Consider the following 12239-nt stretch of genomic DNA (forward strand, 5'->3'; position numbering starts at 1 on the left):
TTATGTTCTACTGCAGGAATGCTGGCCTGGAAGTTGAAGTAGCAGACAACAAGGTCATATCCGGTGTGGCACTGGAAGCAGAAGACCAGGATAATGCAAGACATGAGCTTCTTTACATCATCAGCAATGTTCCTAAATATGGAGATCTGAAACTGAAGGTTTGTTTAATATTTCTATTTTTGAAATTTAAAGAACACTTTAAAAGTATAAAGCTAAGTAACCTCTGAATGCTCACTTACATGATATATTGGGTATTGAATCATGTCTTTGCCTGCAAAACCTCATTTTAACATCAAAGATGAATGGAAGACAAAAACCGGTTAGTGAATATGCAATACTGAAATAGTAAGCAACAGACGGTTGTTCCTTAAAATATATTTATCTTTACTAATAGAGCTCACAGAACTTAAGGGTATTATTACTAACCTATATAAAACCTTTTAAATTAATTTGTAATGAACTTTAATTGAACCACAATAACTCTGCGAAATATAAAAATAATACTTAAATATTTAAAGTGGAGAGAAAAAGTGATGTTGTGTGTTGATACAGTTTTAATATATAAATCCAGAAACCCTAATTTCCACTATAGTCTGACCAAGTACCAAAGTAGATGTTTGCATAACCTTTCAATGGTTCTAAAGTGGGACAGACGTTAAATGAACATTTGCGCATGTATGGCACCCATGCTGGAGCTTCCCGGCACTTCGGCAGCTGTGGAATCTTGGAGACCTCACACACAGTGAGCCAGTACCGTCCTAGTCCTGCTAACTTGACAAGAGCAACAGCAAGCAAGCACAACTTGAACATTGAGCTTGCCCATAAAAGCACTCGTAAGGCCTTGAGGCTACACGTCCTACATTAATCTTTGGATGTGGTTGACTAGGAGCTGCAAATCAAATTAGACCGCCTTGGATTCCCCACAATGGAAAGAATACATGTAAGTCCTGGGATGACTTTCAGGTGTTCCCTGGTGCACTCTGTCATGGAACACTCGATGGTTAGAATGTTTTATGGGTTCCAAGCAAGTCAGTTACTTGCTGCCAGGTTTGTGTAGTGGACTGGTCTTTCTATGGTAATAGATTGATCTGAACAACAATCTTGTAAGTAAGTACAATTCTTCTATAGCATGCTATTGCTAAGGTGTCTTAGCACTACAAGCTCCTGCAAAAAGAGAACAGAAGAAGAAATTGGAAATCAGACTGCAGAGAGGAAATATTAAAAAAAACATGTTTTAATAGTTTTCTAAAGGAAGCTGGGCTGGGATCTCAGAGCAAGAGACAGGAGTTTCACAACTTGCAGGCCAGAACAGAGTAGCTCCTCCTTGTCCATCTTGCATTCCTAATTCTTGTCTTTCATCTTCATTCAGTACGTCATGTCTCCAAATAAAAGGAATCATGTTCATATGCCAGCTAAGAAAATCATCTACAGAAGTATTTTGTGCAGGATGTGATCTCATTAACCCTCGGATACTAGAGTCCATGGCCATTTTTATAAGATCAGAGTAATCTTTCAGACCCTCCCACTCTGACACAAAATATGTTGCTTGGGGTTATAACTGTAATAGCTGAGTCTTCCTTCCTGGTACCATTGTTTAGTAGAGGGATAACGAGAGTGAGAGATAGACTCCAAACTGTAAGGAACAAGATTAAGGCACAAATACATGAAAGGACAAATAACAGAGGGTGGGGCATATATACATTACCCAGAATGAATATCACATTGTAACACATCTTCCCTAATTTGGAGAATAGATTTATTCTGCCATGCAGTTCTCATGCCATACAGGGAATTGTTGGGTTCTTTTAGTCTGACAGTCACCAGTTCAGATTGGGAATGGGCACATTATTCTCTCTTCCTGTCACTTTTGTGGACTTTGATAGCCTATCCACAATTCATGTTTGTCCATTCTCTAATTCACCCCCATTTAATTTAATTCATGCAGTGCTCTTCTGTGGAGAAAATAAACTGGGTTTTAGTCCCTTGAGATCTGACTTAAACACATCCCCCTTCCTGCCATGTGGAACTTTAACTCCATGAATTTGGTCAGTGTTTTTGTACGTAGTTTGATCGGAATAGACTGCTGTTCATGATACGTTCTGTCTCAACCCATGTAGGTAGGCCACAACTCAACCATAAGGAAGCCATGTTTGCCCCAAGTTATCGACCCTTGACATAAACAAATGGGGACATCCCTTTAATACTGCTGGGGGTGGCATGGTGTGACTACATCATGTCCTTCTACCTGCACTCTGAACATGTTAACTTTTGGATACATTCTTTTATTATCCAGTTTATTCTTTCGAGTAATATGTTGGCTCTGGGACAATAAAAAGTGTCCTAAAATAACACAAAGATATCTTACACAAGAACTCTTTACCACAGTAGATGCGAATTGTATCATGTTGTCTTTGATGACAATTTCAGAAATTCCTTCATTGAGGAAAGGATCGCTTGAGAAAATAATGAGTACATTATTGTGAATGTTCTGCACAATCTTTCCATTCTCAATGGTAGTCTACCAATACCAGGATGATTTTGTCCTGACGTCAAACTTGGTAATGTGAACTATGATTTCCAAAGTCAATTTAATCAAGTTTTGTCAGGTACCTCGACTGGTGAGTAAGGAGATTTCCTTATAACTTTTTCCTTGTCACTAGAGTCACAACTGACTGAAGTCCATTCCGGGCCACTAACATTATGATATCATTTTGTTTTCTGTCCAAGTATTCTGCAAACTGTCTTTGTGGGCAAGTTCAATAGTAATCTCCCATAACAATATTGGTGGAATTACTTTGGTTCAACTGCAAATCTTACTATCAAGGACACTCAATTAGTTTCTGACTTAACAAAGCAACAGGCAATTTCGAACACTTCTTCTCCTTAATTTCCACCTAAGGTTTGTCTCCTATTATGCTCTCATTCCACTCAAGTTAACATAAATTCATCGCATGGCTCTTCTTCTTCAGCTTTAACCAATGGCATCCTGCATAAGCAATAAACAACCAGATTCTACTGGCCTAGTAAATAATTAATTTTGAAATGTTAACTTTTTAGCCCCAAAAGCCATTGGGCAATTCTAGGGAACTGTCTGCTCGGATCCCGTGCTAGTAGGTAAAGGTATGAATAAGGGGTTTATGGTTAGTTCTCAGTACAAAAGGGTGGCCTCAAACAAAGAATTCAAAGTGCCAGATAGCTGTAGCAGGCTCAAGCTTCACGATCCACAATAGATTCAGTAATATTGGGTCCCCTGAGGGATCAGGAACATAATGCTGCAATATGTTTTTTAAACTCTACAACTTTCATCAGAGTAGCTCAAAAACCTTTGGTGCTAGCATAGATGGTGCACCTATTTGCATCAATATTTCTCAACGATGTAGCTTTCAAGATAGTGCTGTTTATTCATGCAAATGGCTTGTGGCAATCCTATTATCAGTCAAAATGAAACACTTTCTTTAGAAGCATATGCAATGCCAGTCTTGTCAACAACATTTTTCACTAAGTATGCTATATTTGTTCTAGGATTAGGAATGATTTGATGTCCTTTTTGTTGAATGGTGCAGGACCCTTTTTCATCCCTTTTTGTAAGGGCAATATTGTGTTTAATTCTATCCTTCAAAACAGTATGTCCCAAGTAAATGACAAACCTGTTTCCAATTTTACACTTTTCTATTTTATTCGTTAGCTGTTCCACTTTCAGTCCTTTCAAAACTTCGTTTAGGAATAAATTGTTACTCTAATCTGATGACATGTAAACAAAGTTATCATCTAGGAAATAGAATATATTTGAGTTCAGTCCAAGATGGTATGTGTTGAACTGCAGCTACCTCAACTTGCATCAGAGGTATCTATATGCACTAAAGAGAGAAATGAAGGAGGTGAGATCCCTGACATGGGATGGAGCTCAACTTGATTATAGGCTGATGAAAAATCAATAATAGCAAAACAGCTGGGCCCTGTCACCATACTGAGTTATTTATGGATTCTGGAGAGTGGTGCCTGTATAACCATGTACTAGAGTTGAGATCCCTTCTATCTACACAAAGGTGGGTATCCTTTCCAACCAGTTTGTTGACTGAAATATTAGGATTTAATTATTCTAAACTTTCAGTGTGTTCAGTTACAACTTGGTCAATAAGCTCATTCAATTCCACTTTAAGATGGGGAAATTAGTTGTACTTAATCGACTACAGAGATAACATTTATCTTTGACTAATTTGATGGCAAAAATAGATAAGTAAACCCAGTTGTTTGTGAGTACCCCAGGGAAGTCTCTGAAACATCTTCCTCACTAAAAGATGTTTCTACTTTAAGGACTGGGCATCAAGCTTCATTCCATTAATGTTGGTGTCTCCAACCCAGGTCTCTCCAACCAGTCAAATCTTGAGCTAAGCTGGCAGCCTTGGGGCACAGAGGTGAAGAATTGGCATATTTAACTCTTAAATAAAAGTTCTTGTCCACTCAGTATTGGAGTATGAAAACAAAATGATGTTTCTGAATGTTTTTAAATGGGAGAAAATTAACTGGAAATGTACCCTAATGATTAACTCTTCATTTTAATTTACTCCCATTTCAAAGTGTTGCATTTACAAGAAGCAGGCTTTTTTCTTCCAGTGACCAGTAGACACTGTTACAACACAATATGGACCTGATCCTTTAGTCAAACGTAATAATTGGAATTCCCTTCACCATAATTGGTCACACAAACTTATGTGTGTCAACAGCAGCTAATATACTGTCTGTTGTGGGGAATCCATGTTCGTCTTTATATAATAACTTGTACTCGGTCTCCCCCAGTCAATCCCACCAACTGATGTGGAGCATCAACAGAAAAGAAAAAGTGGTGAAAAGGCTGGCAGTGGCTCACAGGAGTAACATCATGGGAGTGTGCAGATAGGTCTCACCCACACACACAGGTTCTCGTCATCAGCAACTGCCAAACCACAACAAAAGAAGTGTGAAAAAGTAAGGAGGAAAAAGTCAAACGTCAACGTGCTCAGTGTGGTATATTGCGAGGCTGGCGATCGGATATCTAATCCGTATGCCAGACTGTACCAACCCAATTGAGGAATAATGGGAACTGAACATGACAACAGCTATTCCAAAGATAAAAACGAGCTAGACATCCACTGGCTAACCTATTTTATTATGTGCTGTGGGTCTGCTCACATTAAAACCAAGACACACTGTTGCCAACTATCTGTTTTGTTATAGAGGGCCAACATGTTTCATTGCCAGAGATGAACTTACGGCAATTTCTTCAGGGCAAGTGTCAGTTCTCGCCACACTGCAACGTTTTTTATATATGGTTTACCTGGAAGAGACACAGACAATACAACACAACATAACTCAGTCAGCACAGTGCATAAAAACAACAGTCAGTGTAGGGCCCATTTTCTTCCCATATGTATAAATACCGGGTCGTTGCCCCTCCTGGGCATAGCTGCAAACCCCTCTTTTGCAAATGTGTGCGTGTCCACACTCACAGAGTCTGTCGCCACAGCTGCTTAACGTCAGCCTGTGAAACAATACAGAAATGAATTACTAGCCCGTATTATATCAAATCTATCATTCGATTTTTAATGTATATATTCTGCAGACCCCTGCTCCAACCTAATATGTTTGACCCTTGCTTGGCAATGTACATTTTCATACTGTTGAGCTTCCTTTAATGGAAATCCTTTATCATGCGATCAAGGGTATTTGGGTATTTGTTAGACCCCCTGGGATTGATCTCTTACTTTTGTCTCAAATATCTTAATCAGCGTAAATAGTGAACATGAATCTGTGAAAACCCTGATTACCTGATTGCCTAGGGTAATATCACATCTAAGTAGCTTTAAATTGGAACTTTCATTCTTAATCTGAAAAACCATTTCCTGTTGCGATCTTTCATGCATTCAACAAGAATTATATGTTTACAACCTTCAGCTCTACACACTCTGACACTGGCGACCCTTATGGGGCACTACGTGCTGTTCCTGTTCAAAGCAGGTTGCATCACAATGGTGCAGTAGACAAAATGTCACCAAACTCTAGGCCAAAGATGGGCTCAGGAAGAGAGAGGCCAGCCCATTGTTTTGCCTTTCTCATTGTCTCTTCAGACACTTCCAACTGCTGCTGCTCACATTTTTCTAGTAAACAACGTTGTTTATCTGTCTGCCTTTCTGAGGAGGTGTAATGTTAGCCTGTTAATCATGAGATGCTCCCATCTGCATTTGAAAGGCAATCAATAGTTAAACAACCCAGAGGGTGAAGGCACAATGATAGTCTTTCAAGAAAAAAAGCAGAGTGTCAGGAAATGAAGTGTAAGTCTAGCAAGTGGTGCTATGACGTGATACTATCAGCCATTACTGACTTATTAGCCAATGGTATGTTACATTGTGGGGCTTGTAGTGTTGCTTTTAACATAGACATTAAGGGCTAGGAACCCTAGCATGGAAACTGCTGTTGGCTAAAATGCCAGAAGTTGCTAAAGGTGTTATACAGGACATGGAGTACCCACTTGACAGCTGTTTTTTTTTAAAATTATTATAAAATCATCAGATTGTTTCACATTTTAAAACAAAGGTAAACTCTGCTCACATATTTTGTGATGCTTCACGCCCTCATTCAAATCATTAATTATACCAAGTATTGGCAATACAATAAACGTATTTTGTGTGGTCGAGCATTTTATACTAAGCTTCACAACACAACAATGATACAACAAGAACTGCAGCAGCACAGTCATCTTTAACACAAAGAATATGTAAGGACAAGACAAGTAGCAGTAGCAAGAGTAATGTCACACAGTTCTTCCACACATACACAACACGTACAACACAGGTAGCTAATGCACTAATGCGGGAATGAGAGGAGGTAAATGAGTGTTGCACACTCATTATAAACATACAGAAACAGATACATCTCTGATGGAACTTACATATGCATACTCACTTAAGTTGAAGAACTTACACCTAATGTAGTATTCTTTTTATTTAACTGTTTATTTTACCATTTATATTAGTTAACATATACAACAGTACATGTACCGAAGATGGGGGGAGCATGGTGTTAAATAACATCCCAATGCAGATTATTGAGAAGTTTCAGCTAGTGCACAAGGCCTTAAACAGAAAGTGATAGATATTTGTGTCTCCCAAGGAAGGGCAATGAGAGATCAAAGCATACACAATACATCTGTGTATTGATAGAGCTATCCACCCAACTGGGGCTTTACCTGTGAACATGGGAAGGGGGGGGGTGATGATTCAGGTTTAGGGATGAGCTAGCTTGTTGGATGTGACGCTCTGGTGCATCACTGGAGTCGGGCTCCAGCTGCTGTGTAGATGATGCTGCGGGGTAGGTGTGTGCTGGGCTTGTGGGGGAGATTGTGTGACTGTATAGTTGAGGGCAAGTTGGGGGAGGGACGGGCGGAGGAGTGCCCAGTATCAGTGTGAGTGGGAGCAGACTGAGGTTAATGAGGACCCAGTCAAGTTCACGGCGGGAGGTCTTCGCTCTGCGTATAGTGTGTTATTTGGTGCAGCGTAGTTACAGCCTAAGTATCTATGCTCTAGACAGGAACAGGGGTCAACCCCTTCCAAAAGGTTTTGAATGCCCATGTACCAGGCACTGTGCAATCCCAGCCTCGGTGTTGCACATTCTTAAAATGTTGAGGGCCGCTGTTCCGCTCTGTCAAAGTGACCACATTTCACAGACGTCTACAAGATAAATCCTTAGCTCTACAGTTAGAATTATTGGGTAAGTGTAACATCTAAGTTTTGTTTAGACTTTCGCGGTGGAGATTATTTTACTTTAGCTCTTTCTTCGCTCTTCTGTTTGTCTTCACTTCACAGACATGTTCCATTACAGTTTTTATTTCTTTGATATATTATGCTGCATGCTCAGTTCCTTTGAGGATGTTTATAGCTTCTTGCAGGTCTGTAGTCAAGGCAAAGGTTTCACTGAACGCGAGAACTCCATCTCCACCTCTCTAAAAACACAAAACTCCACATTCTTATGTGTTTCACAAGCCTCTCAGGACAGCAATACAATGTTTTACCTTTTTGTTTTTACCTTGCACTCTACCAAAAAATGAATGTGTTTCTAAAATCACATTTATCTTTTGCTCAAAATTCTCTTCGAGCTTAACATGAAACCTATCCAGTTACATACCAGCTCCATCGATCGGTTCTGGGTGGCTCCCTTATAATTTTCTGCCCTCCATGCCAGCATTGTGTAATAAGATTTGTTTTGCAAAGGAAAACGTTCTCTCTTTCTATTGCTGTAAGGTAGGATTCAAGTAGTTTTACTATTGCCTCTATGGTACTGTAGGCTCCCCCAAATCTTTGAGGAAGGGGGTGTTGAGACATGCTGGCTGCTGCCTTTGTGATAAAAGGAGAGAAGAAAATTAGCTGTAAAAAACAACAAAATATGGTGCAGAATCCAGAAGAAGAAGGTCCTTACCAATAGAAATAAAATAAAGTCCTGTCTGAATACAATACAGAAGAAATAAAAGATTTTCTATTAATGAAAGAAGCATTGTATCACTGCAGATGTGGATAAATGTATCAATTTTTGTTAAGCTGTCTCCTTAAGGTGAACAGCTTAATCTCCATGACTAGAAATGTAAAATCCTCTTTCAGTTTTGTAATCAATCAATCAATCAATCATAGCATTTGTATAGCGCACTACTCACCCGGAAGGGTCTCAAGGCGCTTGGGGGAAGGGGTCAGCTACTGCTCGAACAGCCAGGTCTTGATTTGTCTCCTGAAGGCGAGATGGTCCTGGGTCAGCCGAAGGTGGATGGGGAGGGAGTTCCATGTCTTGGCCGCCAGGTAGGAGAAGGATCTTCCTCCGGCGGTGGCTCTTCGGATGCGTGGTACGGCGGCGAGGGCGAGGCTAGTGGATCGTAGCTGGCGGGTGGGCGTGTAGAAGGTCAGGCGGTCATTGAGGTACTTGGGGCCCAGGTCGTGGAGAGACTTGTGTGCATGGGTGAGGAGCCTGAACGTGATCCTCTTGTTGACGGGGAGCCAGTGCAGGTCCCTCAGGTGGCCGGAGATGTGGCTGCGTCGGGGGATGTCCAGGATGAGTCGGGCGGAGGCGTTATGGATGCGTTGGAGTCTTTTCTGTAACTTGGCTGTGGTGCCGGCGTAGAGGGTGTTTCCGTAGTCCAGTCGGCTGGTGACGAGTGCCTGGGTGACCGTCTTCCTGGTTTCGGTCTGGATCCATCGGAAGATCTTGCGGAGCATGCGTAGGGTGTGAAAGCATGATGAGGAGACGGCGTTGACTTGTCTGGTCATCGAGAGGGAGGAGTCCAGGATGAAGCCCAGGTTGCGTGCGTGGTCTGTTGGCTTGGGAGTGGTGCCCAGGGCGGGAGGCCACCAGGAGTCATCCCAGGCAGAGGGTGAAGATCCCAGGATGAGGACTTCCGTCTTGTCTGAGTTCAGTTTCAGGCGGCTGTTCTTCATCCACTCGGCGACGTCTTTCATCCCTTCGTGTAGGCTGGTTCTGGCGGTGTCGGGGCCTCTGGTGAGGGAAAGGATCAGCTGGGTGTCGTCGGCGTAGGAGATGATATTGAGGTTGTGTTGGCGTACGATGGCTGCAAGAGGTCTCATGTAGACATTGAAGAGGGTGGGGCTGAGTGATGATCCTTGCGGTACGCCGCAGATGACTTCAGTGGCCTCGGATCGAAACGGGGGGAGGCGGACTCTCTGTGTTCTTCCGGCGAGGAACGAGATGATCCACTCCAGTGCCTTCTCTTGGATGCCGATGTTGCTGAGGCGTTGAACTAGGGTGCAGTGGCAGACAGTGTCGAACGGTGCAGAGAGGTCCAGGAGGATGAGTGCCGCTGTTTCCCCGTTGTCGAGCAGGGCTCGGATGTCGTCGGTGGCTGCGATGAGGGCGGTCTCGGTGCTGTGGTTGGCTCTGAAACCGGACTGCGAGGGGTCGAGGGATCCGTTCGTCTCGAGGAAGGCGGCAAGCTGACTGTTGACGATCTTCTCGATGACTTTAGCAGGAAAAGGGAGGAGCGAGATGGGGCGGAAGTTCTTGAGGTCGGTGGGGTCCGCTGTTGGTTTCTTCAGTAGGGCGCTGAGCTCGGCGTGCTTGCAGCTCTCCGGGAAGGTGGCGGTGTTGAAGGAGGTGTTGATGATGTTCCGGAGTTAGGGTGCGATGGTGGAGTCGGCCTTGTTGAAGACGTGGTGGGGGCAGGGGTCGGTTGGTGATCCGGAGTGGATGGTGTTCATCGTGCGGGCTGTGTCTTCGGTGGTCACCGTGGTCCAGGTGCGGAGGGTGGCGGCGGGGGGCATTGGTTCGACGGTTGGGTGCGTGGATGGCGCGCCAAAGCTGTTGTGGATGTCGGCGATCTTGCGGTGGAAGAACGAGGCGAGGGAGTCGCAGAGATCTTGTGAAGGAGTGATGTCGTTGTTGCCAGTGCTGGGGTTGGAGAACTCTTTGGCAATGCTGAAGATTTCCTTGCTGTCGTGGGCTTTGTTGTCCAGTCGTTCCTTCAGTGATTTCTTTTTGGTGGTGCGGATAAGCTGGTGGTGCTTGCGGGTGGCGTGTTTGAGGGCGGTCATGTTGTCTGTGGTCTGGTCCCGGAGCCAGGCTTTCTCGAGGGTGCGGCAGTTCTTCTTGGAGTCCTTGAGTTCTTTGGTGAACTAGGAGGCCTTCTTGCTTCTGGGTCTGCTGGGAGGGTTCTTCAGTGGTGCGAGGTCGTCGGCCCAGGCGGTCAGCCACTTTGTGAAGTTGCAGGCTGCTTCGTTGGGGTCCGTTGTGCTGGCGGGTGGGTTCTGGTTGAGGGAGGTGGTGAGCTGGTCGGCGGTGATCTTGCTCCAGCTTCTGTAAGGGACCTGTTGCGGGTGGTGGTGGGTCGTGGTTCTTCTGAAGCTGAAGTGGACGCAGCTGTGGTCAGTCCAGTGGAGTCCAGTGGAGTGGCTGAAGGTGATGGGCTTGCTGGATGAGAAGACGGGATCAAGCATGTGGCCGGCGAAGTGGGTGGGGGTGTTGACCAGTTGCTTGAGTCTGAGGTTGGCGAGGTTGTCCAGCAGGGCGGCGGTGTTGCGGTCCTTGTTGTTCTCCAGGTGGAAGTTGAGGTCCCCTAGGAGGATGTAGTCGGCGGAGGGGAGGGCGTGCGGGCTGATGAAGTCCGTGATGTCTTCGCTGAATTGTGTGCGTGGTCCCGGGGGTCTGTAGATGAGGGTGCCTCTGAGGGTCATCTTTGGGTCGGTGTGTATCTGGAAGTGGAGGTGCTCGGCGGCGGCGAAGGTGTCGTTGGAGTCCGTCGTGATGCGGATGGTGTTCTTGTGGACGATGGCGATGCCTCCTCAGGTCTGGTTGACGCGGTCCCTCCTGATGATCTTGTACCCGTCCGGGATGGCGATGGCGATGTCGGGGGCTGAGGAGGCGTTCATCCAGGTTTCCGTGAGGAAGGTGATGTCTGGTGATGTTGTGTCGAGGAGGTTCCAGAGTTCCACGGCGTGTCTGCGGACGGAGCGGGTGTTGAGTAGGATGCACTTCAGGTGGTTGCTGCTAGTGCTTGGCTTGGCAGGTGCGGTGCAGGTCCGGGTGCAGGAGAACTTGCAGGATTGGCAGGTGAAGGGTCCGTGGGTGCGTTTCAGGGTGGCCTGGCAGCAAGCGGGGTTCCGGCCGGCATTGAGTGCATTGAGGGCGGCGGCGTCGTAGGTCCGTCGGGTCGTCTTGCATCGGCGGGGGCCAGGGGTCCTGGCACTGGGCGCGGTCCAGGCGCGGACGGGCGCAGACGGGCTTGCCTTTGGCGCACCTTCGGCGCACAATCGGCGCACCCGCTGCGCGTCCGCTCGGTCGCCATTTAAGGCTAAGTGGGAGGGAGGAGCAGCTGGGAGGCAGGAGCGTAATAGGTGTTACCAAAGCAAGGACCATGAAGGTGCTGGCATCATAAGGTAGCAAAAAACACACAATTGATGGACGGAATGCAGAATAAATCAAACCATTCACCCCCAGTCAAGAGATATGGGTTAAATCCATCATTCTTTTGCTTTGCTCACCATGCCACCCCAGCCAATCCAGGTCCTCCCTGGATTGGAAACAAGCATCCTAGAACGGGTTTCAGTGTTTGACCACTCATCAGACAGGATGGCTTGAATCCAGTGGCACAGTGAGCCCGGGACCCACGTCTGGGCATACCCGGCGCACTTAGGGTAAGGAAGCAAAGACACACAATTGATGGACGGAATGCAGAACAAATCAAAACATTCAACCCCAGTTAAGAGATATGG

At 45.1% G+C, this 12239-nt stretch overlaps 1 protein-coding gene across 1 annotated transcript in view; it reads left to right on the top strand.

Moving 5' to 3' along the window:
* LOC144798715 (FRAS1-related extracellular matrix protein 1-like) overlaps positions 1–12239 on the top strand; it is a 1110445-nt gene that overhangs the window by 586477 nt on the left and 511729 nt on the right. The window contains exon 22 of the mRNA XM_078669731.1: positions 17–158. Coding sequence (XP_078525857.1) covers positions 17–158 — 142 coding nt within the window. The remainder of the gene's footprint in view (positions 1–16; positions 159–12239) is intronic.

This window comes from Lissotriton helveticus, chromosome 1_2 (genome assembly GCF_964261635.1).
Source record: "Lissotriton helveticus chromosome 1_2, aLisHel1.1, whole genome shotgun sequence".
Lineage (NCBI taxonomy): Eukaryota > Metazoa > Chordata > Amphibia > Caudata > Salamandridae > Lissotriton > Lissotriton helveticus.